This window comes from Apodemus sylvaticus, chromosome 20, assembly GCF_947179515.1.
Source record: "Apodemus sylvaticus chromosome 20, mApoSyl1.1, whole genome shotgun sequence".
NCBI lineage: Eukaryota > Metazoa > Chordata > Mammalia > Rodentia > Muridae > Apodemus > Apodemus sylvaticus.
Window position 1 is genome coordinate 34,709,978 of NC_067491.1, and position 17,510 is coordinate 34,727,487.

General features: G+C 36.7%; 1 protein-coding gene across 2 annotated transcripts in view; it reads left to right on the forward strand.

The window, feature by feature from the left end:
• The window catches only part of Tmtc3 (transmembrane O-mannosyltransferase targeting cadherins 3), a 57,448-nt gene that overhangs the window by 35,865 nt on the left and 4,073 nt on the right, over positions 1–17,510 (forward strand). Inside the window, exons 8-13 of one of the 2 annotated variants that reach the window (XM_052165893.1) lie at positions 3,053–3,201; positions 5,346–5,466; positions 7,088–7,199; positions 12,711–12,814; positions 13,836–14,005; positions 16,543–16,769. In XM_052165893.1, coding sequence (XP_052021853.1) covers positions 3,053–3,201; positions 5,346–5,466; positions 7,088–7,199; positions 12,711–12,814; positions 13,836–14,005; positions 16,543–16,769 — 883 coding nt within the window. The remainder of the gene's footprint in view (positions 1–3,052; positions 3,202–5,345; positions 5,467–7,087; positions 7,200–12,710; positions 12,815–13,835; positions 14,006–16,542; positions 16,770–17,510) is intronic. The other variant, XM_052165894.1, reaches the window with a different exon arrangement.

Below are 17,510 nucleotides of genomic sequence, written 5' to 3' on the forward strand. Positions count from 1 at the left end.
CAAAAAGATAAAAGCAGTAAAATAATCATAGATTTATGTAAGTTACTTGCTATTTCATATATGTATAAAGGAAAAATTATGCCCTTGAACATAACAGTTGTACATATTATCTAAGTCATGCTAATTTTTTTCTAAATGTTGAATTTTCCAAATATATCTGAAAAAGCAGGGTAAGAAAGGAGTGGTCAAAGACAGATCCCATATTAGTTATCAATTAAGATATTTAATATATGCCAGCAACATAATATAAACAGTTATTCGTCCCCATTTCTGTTTATAAGTAGGTGTTCTCAGGGTGATTGAATAGTTTCTGTTCCAAAAGAATCCTGTTTAAGATTTATCTTAAACCCTTGGCTCTTGCTACTGATACACAATGTTTTTTTATTTGTTTGTTTGTATTTTGTTTTTCATGAATGGGTATCTTCTTCCATCTATTTCTGTGCACAGTGTCTGTGTGCCAGGTGCTTGCAGGGGCCAAAAGAAGGTATTGGATTCCCTGAGACTGGAGTTACGGGTGGTTAGTTGTGAGCTGCCGTGAGGGTGCTAGGAACTAAACCCAGGTCCTCTGGAAGAACAAGCACCTTTAACTGTTAATGATGTCAGCAACATCCATCTTTAAAAAGACTTTATATTATTAGGAGAAAATTATAGGTTAATCACAGTTAATCTGATTCCCATACATTTATTATTACTTCATTAATTAGGATTTCTAGGTCATTAATCCTTAAAGACATATGGAGTTGATAGTCTGATTACTGATTGGTCATTTTTTCTCCTTACATGGTGTTGCTGAATGAGTACTATCAAGTCCCACAAATAAAATTTCTTTTGCCAGCCAAGTTACTGTTTTTTTTAATGAGCATCAAATTTAAGGCTTTCTGTTTATATCTAAATAGTTTTATATCTAGCTGGTTCTTCATTAATCATGTTTCTCTAGGAAGTAAGAAGAAAAAATACCTTTAATGGTTCATGCTTTGATTTAAAAGATACCCTGAAATTTCAGACACATAAATTGAGGTAATATATCTTCACCTCTATTAATAAGGAAGAGACAGTCTTTTCTCTGTGCAGTTTAGATAGTTTCAGATTTCCAAAAGCGAAGCATTAAATTGCATATTTAAGTACGTCCTGTAAACCGAAGCAGAGGGACCTGATGCTATGACTCCCTTGGTAGATGGTTCTGGGTGCAGGCAGGAAGATCAGAAGATAGAAGCTGGCAACAGCAATTCCAAGGCCAGCCTGGGCTACAAGAGATCCTACCATGAAAAAACCTGGGGGGGGGGGGGGGGAGGGGAACAAGCAAATGTCCAGAGCTACAAGTCCTAAACTTTCAAATTTAAATCCTCCCATGTTATTCATATGCTTAGTCACGGTGGCTTTACAGTCAAGAAACCACATGTCATCCCATTTTATGAAGAACAGGAACTCTGAATCTCTTTATGTTTTTCTCAGTAAGCAATGCTACTGTAAATGATTCCTGTAAAGAATAAAAAAGCAACTGATTTAAAGGGACAGTTTTATTTTTATATACATAGTATAAACTTCTTGTTGAACATATGGGACCTGTTGAATTATAAGGTGGGCCTGGAGAGATGGCTAAACAGTTAAATGCACTGGTTGCTCTCTTCCAGAGGACTCAGATTCAATTCCCAACACCCATATTGCAGTTCCCAAGTGTTTGTAACTCCATTTTTCAGAGGATCTGACGCCCTCTTCTGCCCTCTGTAGGCACAGTAAACACATACACACAGGTAGAACACCCATACACATAAAATAAAAAGAAAGAAACTCATTTAGAGACATCTGGGAAAGCAGCATATTATACATGGTATGACTAAGCTATAGAGCCAGAAGCCTGATGTCTTATCTAAATCATTCTTTCCTTCATATCCTCATGTGGTTTCTTGTAGTAATGTTATAGAAAACAGAAGTTTTGTGTGTTATGAACATTAATGATTTTTTTCTGCTAAACAACCTATTAACATTTTTTTTACCTTACTGTTGCAACATGCACAAAAGTTAGATGTGTAAGTTTTTTCCTCTTCCTCCTCCTCCTCTCCTCCTCTTTTTAATTTCATTCTACCTATGTAACAAAAATGGTTGGTTCCTCGACCAATATCTTCTCAAACTTTACTGCCTCCTTCTGGGAAACACCATTCTGTTCTCAATTTCTACTGTCACTGTTTTTTATATTCCATATACAAATGAGAGTATCAGATATATGGCATAATGTCCTTCAGTCTGAGTTTCATTCTCTTTTTAAGACTAAATGGGATTTTCTGGAGCATATATGCCCTATTTTCCTTACCTGCTCTGCCCATCACTGTGTTGGTTCATTTGTTGGCTATTCTTAATCATGGTGCAATAATGGAGGAGCAGATAAATTACAGTGTGCGAGTTTCCTTTCTTTTGGCTATCTGCCTACTAGTGGGATTGCTGGGTTTTGATAATGTTTTTAATATTTTGAGGCATTTCCATACCATTGCCCACATTGATAAATCAGGCCCTAATGTTAGGTTAACATTTCTCCATATTCTTTTTAACACTTGCTTTCAGTTGCCTTTCTGACAGTAGCCATTCTGACTCAGACTCTGAGTCTATTGACGTTTAAATTTGAACTTCTCTGCTGATATGGGGCATTTTTCATATAGCTTTTGGTTATTGGTATGTCTTCTCTGCCCATTTCTCATTGGGTATTTTTGCTTACTAATAAGTGGAATGTGCTATTTTCAAAATATTGAACAAGTATTGCTAATTAGGCTTTCATGCCTTTAGAGCTGTAGAAGGTGCAGGATTTAATTTCAAGTAGTGACTCATATTTTATTGGCAGTCTTGCAAAGTAAATTCTAGAATTAACAAAAACTCCCTTCTTATCTTGCTGATGTACATCCTGATGTTTATTACCACTCCGGTGTGGCCTTTGTGTTCATTTTTCATGACAATATTTTCTGAACTAGTCTACAACTCATTTACTCCAAGTAAATTATAAACGCCTGTGTTGCTTGTTTTCTGTGTTGTTTAATTGAACGTGCTATCTTCTTTTTCATTCTAGGCGCTTTGTTTAATGGCGTTACCATTTATTCCTGCATCAAACCTGTTCTTTCCTGTTGGATTTGTTGTTGCTGAGCGAGTACTATATGTTCCTAGTATGGGGTTCTGTATTTTAGTAGCCCATGGATGGCAAAAAATTTCAAACAAAAGGTGAATTAAATGCTAGTTTGTTTAACGGCTATAAAATTGAAAATCAGATACATTGAAATGTAAAGTGTTAGTATTTTAGTCTGCCTGTAGCCCAGTTTTATAAGCCATATTTTCAGTCTTTCCATCTTTATAGCTATAATTCAAGTTTGAAAAGCTCTGCTCTGCCTCTTCAGTCAGTGTTCTCTCGCCATAGTTTGTTACAGCCCCACATGACAGCCTGAGTCAGACCCATGTGAAAATCAGTGCTGCTTTTACTGAGGCTAAAGCAAGATGAGCATTTCTATACTCACAGGCATTGACTAAGCTACACTCAGCCGGGAGTGAGCCTCCTGCGTGCTCAGTGCATATACGTGTTTAGCATGCATGTGGAGTTTTTTATTGCATTACCAATTAAAGAACAATATCCTTAGAAACTCATAATCATAGAGATTATGTACATTTACTGTATCAATAAAATTGTCATATCGAGCAAATTTATAATAGTTAAATAATACTACTGTAATACTAAATTTTGATTTACATTTGAGTTTTCTCTATCTTTCTTACAAATTGGCTCCTATTATATCAGTCGATATTTTTATTTAAAAAATTATTTACATGGGTTCTATAACATCTCCCACCTAGTTATCTCATGTAAAGCCTATTTCAGAATCTTCTTTTTATATCCATTCTGAGTATTTCCACATTTTTCTGCATTTTGCATCTAGCCTCTTTTGATATGCATGTGCTCACTAGGTTATCTTACTTAGTTTCACAATTTTTATCCACATCTACCAAACCCTTCTTAGAATTTCTACCCGTGTACACAGTTCTGATCATCAATTTTTAGCACCTACTATGTGCCAAGAATGATTTATGACTACACATTGACAATTATTTTTTTCATTTACTCTCAACGCACCTCCTTAGCAGATGTGAAAATTGAAGCTCGTACAAGTCACCTGAATCACCCAGGGTCACACAGCTAGTAAACAAAAGCATTGGTTCCAGTTCACATCCTAACTCTGCAATGATGGTATTATCCGCTCCATACTGGTCTATTATGCTTAGGAGGATCTGTCGAAACAAGAAATGGAGCGGTATTAGAGACGCGAAGCCCAGACAGACTCAGAACAGTAACATGGAAAAGTAGAGACTGAAGTACCCATCCTGTCAGGGAAGAATGCGGTGTCAGCAGTTAGCCTGAAGTTTTGTGATTTGCATCTGTTTTACAGGTGTTTCTCTGTGTTTTAATAGACAGTTCTGAAAGTATAAATAAAGCAATTCAAAGAATAGGAGGGCCTGTGGTATAGTTTGTAAGCAAAACCCTTTTTAAAGTGTCAGAAGTGAGAGTGACCTTTTCTAAACTCAACAATTCAGTTGTAAGCAAGGACCCAAAGGACACTAAAAGCTAAAATTGGCAATTCAAACTTTATCAGTTTTTAAATCATGGACTGTTAGATACAGCTTTAGAAATAGTGATTAACACTTTAGAATATGGAGTTAACTTTCTCTCTTTGTTCATGATACAAGTTTACAGATCAAATTATTTTGAAAAAAATATTTTTACTGAAAGTATGTAGACTTTTTAGATGTCACTATTTACATTGTTAACATACAAATGTTAATGTTTACATTAACAGTAAAGTATTTTTATAAAAAAACTCTTACAGAATTGCTGGGTGTTGCTTAAAATATATGAGAGAGTTATGTGGGCTCTCTACAAATGTTTATCTTGTTTTTTTAATTATTTTATTATTCTTTTTTTAGCAAATGGCCCCAGGGATAGGGGACTAGGGAAGAGAAGAGGGGAAGTGAGACTCCAAACCCTTCCAACCCACCCATTACCCCTTATATATTTATGATCTATAAATTATAGATTTATAGCCCAGAAGATGAGAAATGTTTATCATCTTAGATGAGGGTCTTGAGTAGCCCCAGGCTTTGCTGTCCTGTGGGAATTTTTTAACAAATTCCAAAAAATAAAATATAAGTGAAGTTTCAGTTGGTGGGCCATCTTCATAATATTTAATTTGGGGGTGTACTTTAAATGTGTAAAGTCATTAGAATGAATTCAAGCATGATAATTTAGAATTATCTCTTATAAGGAAAAATGCTTTTGGTGATGAAGACAGTACTTTTCCTTGTTTTTATCTTTTCAACAGTGTACTGAAAAAGCTTTCGTGGGTTTGTCTGTCCATGGTGATACTAACCCATGCCTTGAAAACACTTCATAGAAATTGGGACTGGGAGTCAGAATATACATTGTTTATGTCAGCCTTAAAGGTAAAGTATTTTTATTCAGAGGACAGGAAAATGTGTATTTGTAAAACTGTATTTACCATACTTTTAGGCAGACATTTAATTCTATTTTAGCTGAGAAGTAATACATTGTTTTTATATAGTATATACCACAACCAAACTCCCTAAGTTACTGCTTAATTATATGTCCAAAGGATACACACACACACACACACATACGCATTTGTTGTTGATATGTAGCTTTGTTGTTGTTAATGGTATATAAAATAATGAGTTCTGTGATTAATGCATCATTAATTCAGTAAGATGAAGTGCACAAAAGTGTCATCCTACTGTGTGAAGGAGTATCACTGCTTCAGCACTTTTCGAATGGATCTGGTAAGCAGAATTGTATTTAAGAAGCATATACACATGATTTTAAAGTTATCAGTAGAATATTTCCATAAACACTTATCATTTACGAATCTCTAGACTCATATTTCCTTTAGACTATTTCTTTTTTAAAATATCTCTGAGATATTCTGTGTGAGTGCGTGTATATGAATATATGAATTCAGGTGCCCACTGAGGTCAGAGAGTTGTTGGATTCCCCTGAAGCTAAAGTTTCAGGCAGATAATAGTTGCCTAGGACCCAAACTGAAGCTCTCTGCGAGAGCATTCCATGCTTTAAACTGCTAAGGCATCTCTCCAGCCCCTCCTTTGGGCTACTTCTGACTTCCCATTATTTAGCTTTAGAATTGTCTGCTTCATTATAGTGGTCTGTGAGTTATCTTTATGTAGCATCTACGTAAGAGTGGATGACTCTTCTTGACCACACAGCTTTCTATCCCTCCTTGTTGGATAGACAAGTGAAGCATCATTACTCACTGTTAATCTATAATTTTCAATGCTGATGGTGTCCCATAATTATTAGGGATTTTTCTTGTCTGCATTCTCAGAACACTGATTAAAACCTTCAGCTCCTCTTTTGGATGTATATCATGCGCTCTACCTATCTGTGAACTCAAAACACACAGATGGATTTCACAACTTTAATCTCAGCATTTGTTTCCATAATAAACTATATAAATAGCTTTAAATATGTCTCACCTAAAAATAAGCCATCAATACAAACTCTTAAGTATATTTTCTAATCCCACTACTTTCTCTCAACAAAATACAAATACTACAAATAGGATTGTGCTCTAATCAGAAAAAAACGTTGGGAACATTTTAACTATTGTGGTTTTCTAATACATTAAAGCAGTAGTTCCCAGCCTGTGAGATATGACCCCTTTAGGGGTCAGTCAAATGACTTTTCCCAAGGGTAGCCTAAAACCATAAGAAAACACAAATGTTTGCATTTCGATACATAACAGTTGGAAAATTATAGTTATAAAGTAGCAGTGAAAAATAATTTTGTGGTTGGTGATCACCACAACATGAGGAACTCTTATAAAGAGTCATACCATTAGGAAGGTTGAGAACTACCATGTTAGAGGAAAGGCAGGCTGCACACGTAGGCTGTTTTTGTTTCTAGGAATATTTGCATAAAACATTCCATTCCCAATAGGTAACCAAACAGATGTCTGTCAACTGGAGTTTTTTGGATTTTTATTGTTGATTTTTCTGATTATAACTCATTCTGTTTTCATTTGTATTTAAGGTGAATAAAAACAATGCCAAATTATGGAATAATGTGGGTCATGCTCTGGAAAATGAGAAGAACTTTGAGAAAGCTTTGAAATACTTCTTGCAAGCTACCCATGTTCAGCCTGGTAAGCCCTGTTCATTGTCATTGGTAGATGGCAGTATAGACATTAGATGTAGTGGGGGGGGGCAGTTTTTATTAATCTAAGATCAAGGGAGTAAAGGAAGAGTTATTGACAACCCCATAGAGGAAAGTGTACAGGGAGTCGCAAACTGAGAGCTCTGGTGCTAGGCGACAGGATGACAGAATGGCAGAGGTTCTTTTAAGACGGGAGAAACAAGCATCTCTCAAGTGTATCCAGTATAGTTGAGAAAAGGGTTACTGGAGCTGTGGGGGAGAGACAGCATCTGCTATACAGGCTACTTTACTTCAGGACCTAGAATCAATTGTAGTACCAGACAAGGCCTAGTGTATGGACAGTGGATAAGATGTGAGTGGACAATATGGAGTAACCTCAAGTCGCCTTCTGTTTGCTTCTGTTTCCTCAGTGAAAAGTAAAATCACCAGTAGAAAGGAAAGGAAAGGACTCGTTTGAGATGTGAGAACAAGAGAGAAGGCACAATGGTCATGTAAGACAGTGCTTCTAAACCTCCATGTACATAGAAGCCTAGAGATCTTGTTCTCCTGGCCATTCTGATACAGATTTAGATACCACCTGAAATTGTGCATTCCTAGTAAGCTCTCATAGGATGTATCCACATGAAGCAAAGGTAGGCAGCTAGATAAATATACTGGTGCCAACCATCATTATCACCCTGGATTAGTAATAACTGAAAATTAAACCAATTGATACAGTTAAATGGTTTTCTTTTAACTTCCCGGCTAAGGTAATGATCTTATAGACATGCATTACTCTGTTACTAAGGATTAGAATATTTTTCAGATGTATTTTACTAAGGAAGAAAAGGCTTAGGGTTCAATTATAGTAACTGTTTATAATCCATATTGAAGCAAAAGGGATGGTAGAAAAGAGATGATACCAGCAGATCTGTCTAACGAAACGGTGGCACCTGAGTAGCATGTGACGGGAACAGCGGTATTTTTCAGTAGTGTGCTCTTGGCATTTCTAGTGTGCAGAATTATTTCACTAGAGGTTGTATCCAGCTACCAGTACCACCAGATGTCATCATTCTGTTCAGAGACAAGTGGAATGATCTCCATCTTTTAACTATCGCACAAAATGGTGCAGTGGTGGGCACTGCCTTCCTTTTTCCTGTTGTGTCCTTTGAATTGAGTGTTTATAGGAAAGAGGTGAAGTTTATTGAAGAAAGAACATCAAGGCCACAATGTTAGACAATGACATGGATATGTTGAGTGTGGTGGCAGACTCCCTGTGCCAGCACTTGGGAGTCAGGCGGGGAGATCTCTGAGCTCAAAACAAGCTTGGTCTAGCTACACGATAAGTTCTAGGATGGCTAGGGCTGTGTGCAGAGCCCCTGTCTCACAAAAACAGTAGTTACATGTATTGCTGAAATTAAAGAGTTTTGAAAGTGATGATGATAGCGCCCAAAAGATCCAGGATCTGTGAGTCAAGTATTGGTAGCTGTGAAAACAGAAATAGATAAACAGTTTAATAATCATCAGTGTTCAGTGATTGTTTTTAAACACAGAATTGTCTGGAATGACAAACCGAAATTAAGGGTAACCCCACTCTTCCTCCCAGCCCAATTTGCACAGGGTAAGAAATGGTCGCAGCCACCACCTAAGGACAGTTACTGTGTCATTAAGACAAAACCAGACTTGGTTAGAACAGGGTGAAAGGACAATTAGAGAAATGTGACTGTTGCCAATCTACCGTCCCTAAGGTTTCATGTAGTCTAGCTTTGCTTGGAATTTGGAGTATCTGTCCTGTATCTCCTCTTTGATTTATGTATCTTCTTGAGCCTAGAATGTATTTCCTCCTCCCATCTGTCTGTCTCTAAACACACTTTGTTGTCCACATAGTCGTCTTTTACAGCCAGCCTCATGGCCTCTCTCCCAAGCATCTTCCCTTCTGAGTAAAAGCACTTGGTTGTAGACCCCTTGCATTTTCTTTTCATATCTTCCCTTCAAGATATACATGTACTTATAATTCAGGTCCTTTGAAATACTAATTTATTTAAAGTGCAGGGCTTTCTCATGGCAGCATAAGCTTGTAATTCATGTTTACCCTTGCATCACCTGACTGGTCCTATATACAAACAAATTCACTAAATGTAATAATTCTACTTTTAGTCTTAGATTTTCATTCTAGAATTTGTGTTATTTTAAAAAATTTTTGTTGCATTTTGTGTGTGCGTGTATGTGCGCGTGCTATGTGCGTGTGACAGTCACAGGATAGTTAGAATCAGTTCTCTCCGTCAATCTTGCGGGAGAACAAATTCAGGTTGTCAGGCTTGGCACCTTTACAAATGAGCCATCTTGCCAATTTAAATTATCACTTTTATATCAAACACTTAAGATTTAAGCCTGCTCACTCTTATCTCACTTCTATGTTGGAATAGTGATTCCTGTCTCAGCAGGTTTGTAAAGGCTAAATCAAGTGCATGTGTGGTAAATATTTGTGAGTCATCAGTTTTCTCATGTGAATGGTGAATGTTGTAGATGAAACACTTACCTAACTAACACACCCTCAGTCTTCACTGATTTCTACTTCAAGCTTACCCGGCATCTAGGCTGAATAGACTTCACTATGAACATGTTCAAAGTTTTAGTAAACCGTAGGCTAGGAACATAGATGGTCAACACCCTCATGGTTTCCTCTGCTTGAGGCACATGAACTTGGAAACCCTGAGCACAACATTTATGGTGTGATTTTTGACTTCTCGCTCTACAGCTCTGTTTATAGGGTAAACCCATTCTTCTTTCTGCCCGTTCTCCTGAGTGCTGACATTACAGGCCCATGGTACCAGTACCATAAGTGTTTCAGAATCTAACCTTTTAACCACAAAACAACTGCCTCTGTTAGCTTACCCTGGTCATTCTGATACTTTCTATAATATCTAGTAATACCACACTATAACATGCCATCCTATATGTCATGTTGTTCTCTATCCCATGGTAACATAGTAAGTAACATTAAACTGTGTATGCAAATACATTATTTTCAATGCTGCTAGGGAACAGGAGATAATTTACAACTTTTGGATACAGTGAATATGTATGCTTGCCATTATTGTATTAAATATTGAGATATTCAACTTAAAATAAGACAGGGAAAGTTTTAGGTGACTTGATTCATCACATTGAGCCCTTGGGTAGGCAGTAGCCATATGACAGCGTTACAACAGGTTTCTCACCTCGTGACAGCCAGAAAGCAAAAGAGCAGGAAAATGCCTAAGATCAGTGTTCTCATTATAGCATACCTGCAGGGACCTAACGTCCTAGCACTGGTCATCTCTTAAGGGTTCCACCACTTTACAAGAGCCTAGAACCTGTGTACATGACCTTTGGCTGTTAGTCCAGAACCAGATGACCCCAGAGAGGAAGGGTAAAGGGAGAATAGGAGCAGAGTTGTTCATCACCTAAACACTGAAAGCTTAGCTGTGTGCCAGGCACGGCTTTAACTGCTAGAAACCAGCAGTGAGTAGAACAGGTTCACTTGAGGTTCCCACTGGAAATGTAGCTTAAAAGTTACTCACATCTTTTTGATATTAGATATTTTTGGTTGGTCGTATAAACTGACAGCCGATGAATAACAGGAAAAAAACAAGTTGTATTACCTGCCTAAGGATGGTGTTCATATATCGTATGAGTTTGAACAGTGACTAAACCTTGTATAGGTTTAGCAACAGGATGGGATCTTGGGCGCTGTGGGAGAGAGGAGCTATGCATAATGGGCCAGGCTCTCTACTAAAGAAGTTTCCTTTTGAAACCATTTGAGATTTTTCTTTGTCAGTGCCAAATGCCCAACCCCTATTTTTTTTTTTCCTTGCTTGGAAAGAATATTCCTAGACAAGTAGTGGGATAGCAGAAAATTCTTATCTGTTTGTTTTTTATATCACTAATATAAATAGAAATACATTTCTTTTTTTAGGGTCCTAAGTTTTCTTGATTAACCAAGTCAAAATAAAATATACCAAAGAAATACATTTCCTATAAGGTATAGAAAATACATAAAAGTTATTTATAAATCTACAACCAAAAATGTGTATATGTGTGCAATCATGTCTTTTTAAGTACTTGAAATTATACTTAAAATGTAAAAGTAAAAAGTATAGAGATTAGAAGTAATGGCTAGAGAATGGCGCTTGAGAAATTATCATTTGGCAGAGAATAAAGCGAGATCAGATTCCTTGTAAGTAGGAATCACTGAAGGTAATTTTGAGGAACAAAATGTATTTGTCCATTACCACCAAACAGGGAAAATATCCATCAGTTTCCCAAATCTACCTCTTTACAATCCTTTCCACCAAATAAAATCGAGGTGCTTTCAGTTACCATGTATTTCTTTACTCTTCTAAAGTTGTCTATAAAGAGACTCATCCTATGTGGACTCATTTTTTTCTGAATTTCTTGTATATATTTTTGTTGTTCATCAATGTTGTTCATGACTTCTAAAGAGCAGTACTTCTTGTGAGGTTGACTAGCACTTCTTCCTGTGCTATAACACTTTTCAGCCACTTATCTGTTCGTGGACTGTTGGATTATTTGCAGTCCAGAGTTATTTGGAACAAAATTGTTAGGAACATTTAGTTCTCAAAACTTACGCCTCTGACAGTTTTATGCTCGCACTCTATTGAAACATAAAGAGCATCACATAGCAAGATCTGAGGACTGATGCTCTCCTTCTTGGAGAATGGACACCATACATAAGGCTGTCCCCTCTGTGTCCTGGGAGTGGCATCAGAGATCTACTGCTGCGCTGTTGTTCGTCCTCAGCGTTGCAGGCAGGTGGAGTCATAACTGAAACCCTGTCACGTCCACTAGGTATTGATGTTTAGGAGAATTTCTGATTTAAGATCTCCCTTCCTTTTACCTTTATTCCAAACCTTTGAAATGATTTTCAAAGATCTTTCTTAAAGATGCATAGTTATTCTCACCCTCGGTAAATCTACTGTGTATTTTATTTTCCATAGCAGGGAATGAGATATAAATTCATGACATTCTGATGTTAACATAACTAAACTTCTTCAAATAAGTTATATAAGAATGTATCATCTAAAAGAGAATGACCACAACTTCTTATGTCAGCTTGTCAACCTGTCCCTCAACTCTGATCACATTCACAACATTTTCTCTTTTTTTAAAGATTTCTTTTATGTGTATATGAGTACACTGTAGCTGTCCTCAGACACTCCAGAAGAGGGCATCAGATCCCATTACAGATGGTTCTGCACAGGAAGTTTCCCGTATAGCGTGCGCTGTCCTTACACTGCGCTGAGTCCTTTTGTTGTGTACATCATCACTCCTGTCAGCTGTACGTTACAGCAAGTTCTTTTAGAAGAACTTCCCAGAAAGCAGAGCCAGCCCTCCTCTCACGCTGGGCCAGCCCTCCTCTCACAGGGTCTTGCTTGTCTCTGAAAGCCTGCCTAGCCTTCCAACAGTAGCTCTGAGGAATGCCTAGGGTATTTGCCATTAAGTGTTCTGTTTGTTCTAGATGACATTGGTGCCCACATGAATGTGGGAAGAACTTACAAAAACTTAAACAGAACTAAAGAAGCTGAAGAATCTTACATGTTGGCTAAATCACTGATGCCTCAGGTAAGTTGTCTCCTTCACTGTGTCAATATGAAAAGACTTAGTTCACTCATTGATATAAACAGTAGTCTATTCTAGCCCAGTCTTTTGTTCCTGATTAGACATAATTGCTTGCTCAAATGATTTTTTAAAAAGGTTTATTATAGTTAATGCATAAATGCTGACTCTTAGAACATAAATATCTGATGCTGATTACCAAAAATGGCTAAATAAAGAGAATTTTATTTATGTACTTATTTATGTTCAGACTCACTGCTGTCCGAGCAGTGAGAGGACGTTCTAACCCAGCGCTGCGGCTCTGCTGCTCTGGTGTGCTAACCGCCTGTTGCAGGGATACAGGTACAAGGTCATTGGCTGTATAGCACCGAAGGTCCATAGATGTATTATGTATAATAGTTAACTTGAATTATCAGGTAGAGCATGTATTTTACAACTTTACTAAACAAGGTTTTAACATGATTGTGAGATAAAACTAGCTGCCCTACTATTGCAGCCAAGAAATAAATAATTCTCTTGACCAGACTAAAGTTATCAAAGTGTGTAGTCAGATTGAAATGGATTATTATCTTGTGTTGTACAAACTACTGAACTCTAAAACTTGTAGTTTATCTACTTAATACAAAGATAAGTGTAAACAAAAAGCCAAAAATAATTCATAGCTGCCATGAATGAAACCAGTATTTGTCTTTCAGTGTCAAAAACTATATTAGTATTTACAGATGCTTCTAAGTGCTTGCTTTTGTTTGTATGCCTGTGTGTTAATTGGCATGTTCTCTTTGTAAATAAGCCAGCCTTTAACTCACAGAACCCCATTTGTTTCTATCGTGCTCACATTACAGACATGTGCCACCACGTCATGCCCTGCTTGTTTATTACATTTTTACGATTATTATTAAATATTAGTAAAACTTTCAGCAAAATCTTAGGTTCCATGTCACTTGAAATAAGTCACTAGGAAACATTGCTTGTTTGTTTGTTTGCTACTATACTATCAAATACACAAACATGTTTTTCTCTTAAACAGATCATTCCTGGTAAAAAATATGCAGCCAGAATTGCTCCTAATCACCTAAACGTTTATATCAATTTGGCCAATCTTATTCGAGCAAATGAGTCCCGCCTGGAAGAAGCGGACCAGCTGTACCGACAGGCAATCAGCATGAGGCCAGACTTCAAGCAGGCTTACATTAGCAGGTACCATCACTTCCCAGTCACTGCTGTAAAATTGAAGCTATGTCTGCACGTATGTTTCAGCTGAATCACCACTGTGTTCTTTTAGTGTACCTTATAGTAGACAGACAGTTGCGCTTGGGTAGATGGCAGGGGAGTCATTACAGTAGCTGACGTAGGCTCTGTTTGAAAGAGTTCTAGAAGCAGCTCCATACTGCATAAACATTATCATAGTCATGCTTACGGGACATTGCATGTTAAACCTTCTTTTATATATTGTGCATGAAACACAATTTGTAGCATTGTTTCTTTGAGGAAAGTATATTCTAAATTCAGCTTTTTGATATTAAAATCTATCCCTAAAGCGGATACTGTCTTTTTTGTTTTTTTTTTTTTTTCCTCATCCAGTAGTCAATGGTTGTACATTATTTCGTGAAGACTTCAGTAGTCTTTGCATTAAAACAGTAACCTTGGTCTCATGTCTAGAAGTTGCTGTATTTATCTTAGTAAAAGTAACTTCACTAATTTTAAGCAAAATGACTTTTTTTAAGTTCTCAAAGTGGAACCATATGGAAAGGTAAAGATTTTTAAGCTGTGTGGTTCTAGTGTGTTCCTGAAAGCTACCTGTAGGTGGTACAAGTGCTCTCCTAGCCAACCATTTGGAAATTCAGTTCATGTATTCATTCCTTCTTCTATCCATCTGTCTGTTTTTGGATAGCCATTTTATAAAAATACTTTGAAGGAGACTAAGTTAATATATGTGCAGACTTCACCTTTCTAAAATCTCAGCTAATGAGTACAGTGAGACATACCAGAAACTCTCACTAACACCAGGAATTTGTTTCAAGTGTTGAGTGTTGTCATCTGATTTACTCATTAGCTGCTTATGTCTCCTAGCAGTCTAGTTGTCTTTTTTAAGATTCATCCATGAGACTGGGTTACCTCACTTAGTATGATGTTCTCCAGCTCCATCCATTTGCCTAAGAATTTCATGAATTCATTGTTTCTAATGGCTGAATAGTACTCCATTGTGTATATATACCACATTTTTTGCATCCACTCTTCCGTTGAGGGACACCTGGGTTCTTTCCAGCTTCTGGCTATTATAAATAGGGCTGCTATGAACATAGTGGAGCATGTATCCTTATTACATGCACTCACTAATAAGTGGATATTAGCCTAGAAAACTGGAATACCCAAAACATAATCCACACATCAAATGAGGTACAAGAAGAACGGAGGAGTGGCCCCTTGTTCTTGAAAGACTCGGTGTAGCAGTATAGGGCAAAACCAGAACAGGGAAGTGGGAAGGGGTGGGTGGGAGAACAGGGGGAGGGATTTGAGCTTAGTACAAGGAGACAAGGATGGATCAATTCGCATTCTTCTGCATGCTGACCTCCAGTTGAACCAGCACCATTTGTTGAAAAGGCTATCTTTTTTCCATTGGATGTTTTCAGCCTCTTTGTCGAGGATCAAGTGGCCATAGGTGTGTGGGTTCATTTCTGGATCTTCAATCCTGTTCCATTGATCCTCTTGCCTGTCACTGTACCAATACCATGCAGTTTTTAACACTATTGCTCTGTAGTATTGCTTGAGGTCAGGGATACTGATTCCCCCAGATTTTCTTTTGTTGCTGAGAATAGTTTTAGCTATCCTGGGTTTTTTGTTGTTCCAGATGAATTTGATAATTGCTCTTTCTAACTCTGTGAAGAATTGAGTTGGGATTTTGATGGGTATTGCATTGAATCTGTATAGTGCTTTAGGCAAAATGGCCATTTTAACTATATTGATTCTACCGATCCATGAGCATGGGAGGTTTTCCCATTTTTTGAGGTCTTCTTCCATTTCCTTCTTCAGAGTCTTGAAGTTCTTGCCATACAGATCTTTCGCATGTTTGGTAAGAGTCACCCCAAGATACTTTATACTGTTTGTGGCTATTGTGAAGGGGGTCATTTCCCTAATTTCTTTCTCAGCCTGCTTATCCTTTGAGTATAGGAAGGCCACTGATTTGCTTGAGTTGATTTTGTAACCTGCCACTTTGCTGAAGTTGTTTATCAGCTGTAGGAGCTCTCTAGTGGAGTTCTTTGGGTCACTTAGGTAGACGATCATGTCGTCTGCAAATAATGATAGTTTGACTTCCTCCTTTCCAATTTGTATCCCTTTGACCTCCTTATGTTGTCGAATTGCCCGAGCTAGTACCTCAAGTACAATATTGAAAAGATAAGGGGGCTTATGTGACTTTTGGGGAGTGGGGGGCTAGAAAAGGGGAAATCATTTGAAATGTAAATAAAAAATATATCGAATAAAAAAAAAGACTCATCCATGAGCACTTTTTTCCTCTCATCCTTTTTGATTGCTTCTCACACTTACTGCTCAGTCAGGCATACACTTTTCTCTTATAATGTCTGAAAGCATATGCAACTAGATTTGCTGAAATGGACTTCAGACTTGAAGCTTATTTCAGAAAGTGATTTTTAAAGAGACTGTTTTTGTCTAGAGAGGTCTTTATGATGTGGCATAGTAAAAAAGTAAGGTAATCCTTGTCTGTTTGTTTCCCACAGAGGAGAATTGCTTTTAAAAATGAATAAGCCTCTCAAAGCAAAGGAAGCATATCTTAAAGCACTAGAGCTGGACAGAAATAATGCAGATCTGTGGTACAACTTAGCAATTGTTTATATTGAACTTAAAGAACCAAATGAAGCTCTGAAGAACTTTAATCGAGCTTTGGAACTAAACCCCAAGCATAAGCTAGCACTGTTCAATTCTGCTATTTTAATGCAGGAATCAGGTAAGTTTCCTGAAAATATGCCGCTATTTAATCAATTAAAATACTGTAAAACCCATAGTAAATATTTTGTGAACAGGCTGTTTATTGCAAAATAATGTACATAACACAACTTATAATAAGAATATTTAAAATCTCACCATAAAGTCCTTTCAAGTGACATGAAGAGGCATATATGACAGTTTTACTTGCACATTTTTCTAGAGTATGGTAAAACTAACTTTTCAGAAACTATCAGCCAGTACCGATAATATCAGCATATAATATCACTCATATAAACATAATAAAAATTCTTATATAGTAAATATGAAATCTAAATACTGCAGAAATTGTGAAAAAATGTAACTATATTTAAGGATACCAGAGCATTATCATTTTTCAATCTCAGTTTACTGTGGCTTAAGAGAAAATTCTTTGTATATCTTTATAGTTTTTCAACTATTGTCATTTCTAGTATTTTCTATAATCTAGCAAACTAGTATTAATCACAATAGTGTCTTTAAACCCTATTTTATGTGGGAATATTTTCCTTTACAAGACAGCATAAAATTATTTATATTCATTTTTATGTTGTAAATATCTTCTTTAGTTTGTTACTTGTTGAATTTATTTCTCTAAACTTTTCAGAATTGAAAGCTAGTATTTTCTATTCTATATATATTTTCTATATAATGATAAAAATTGCTCATTATGTATATATACATAAATACATAAATACATACACATGTCCTATATTTATTAGAA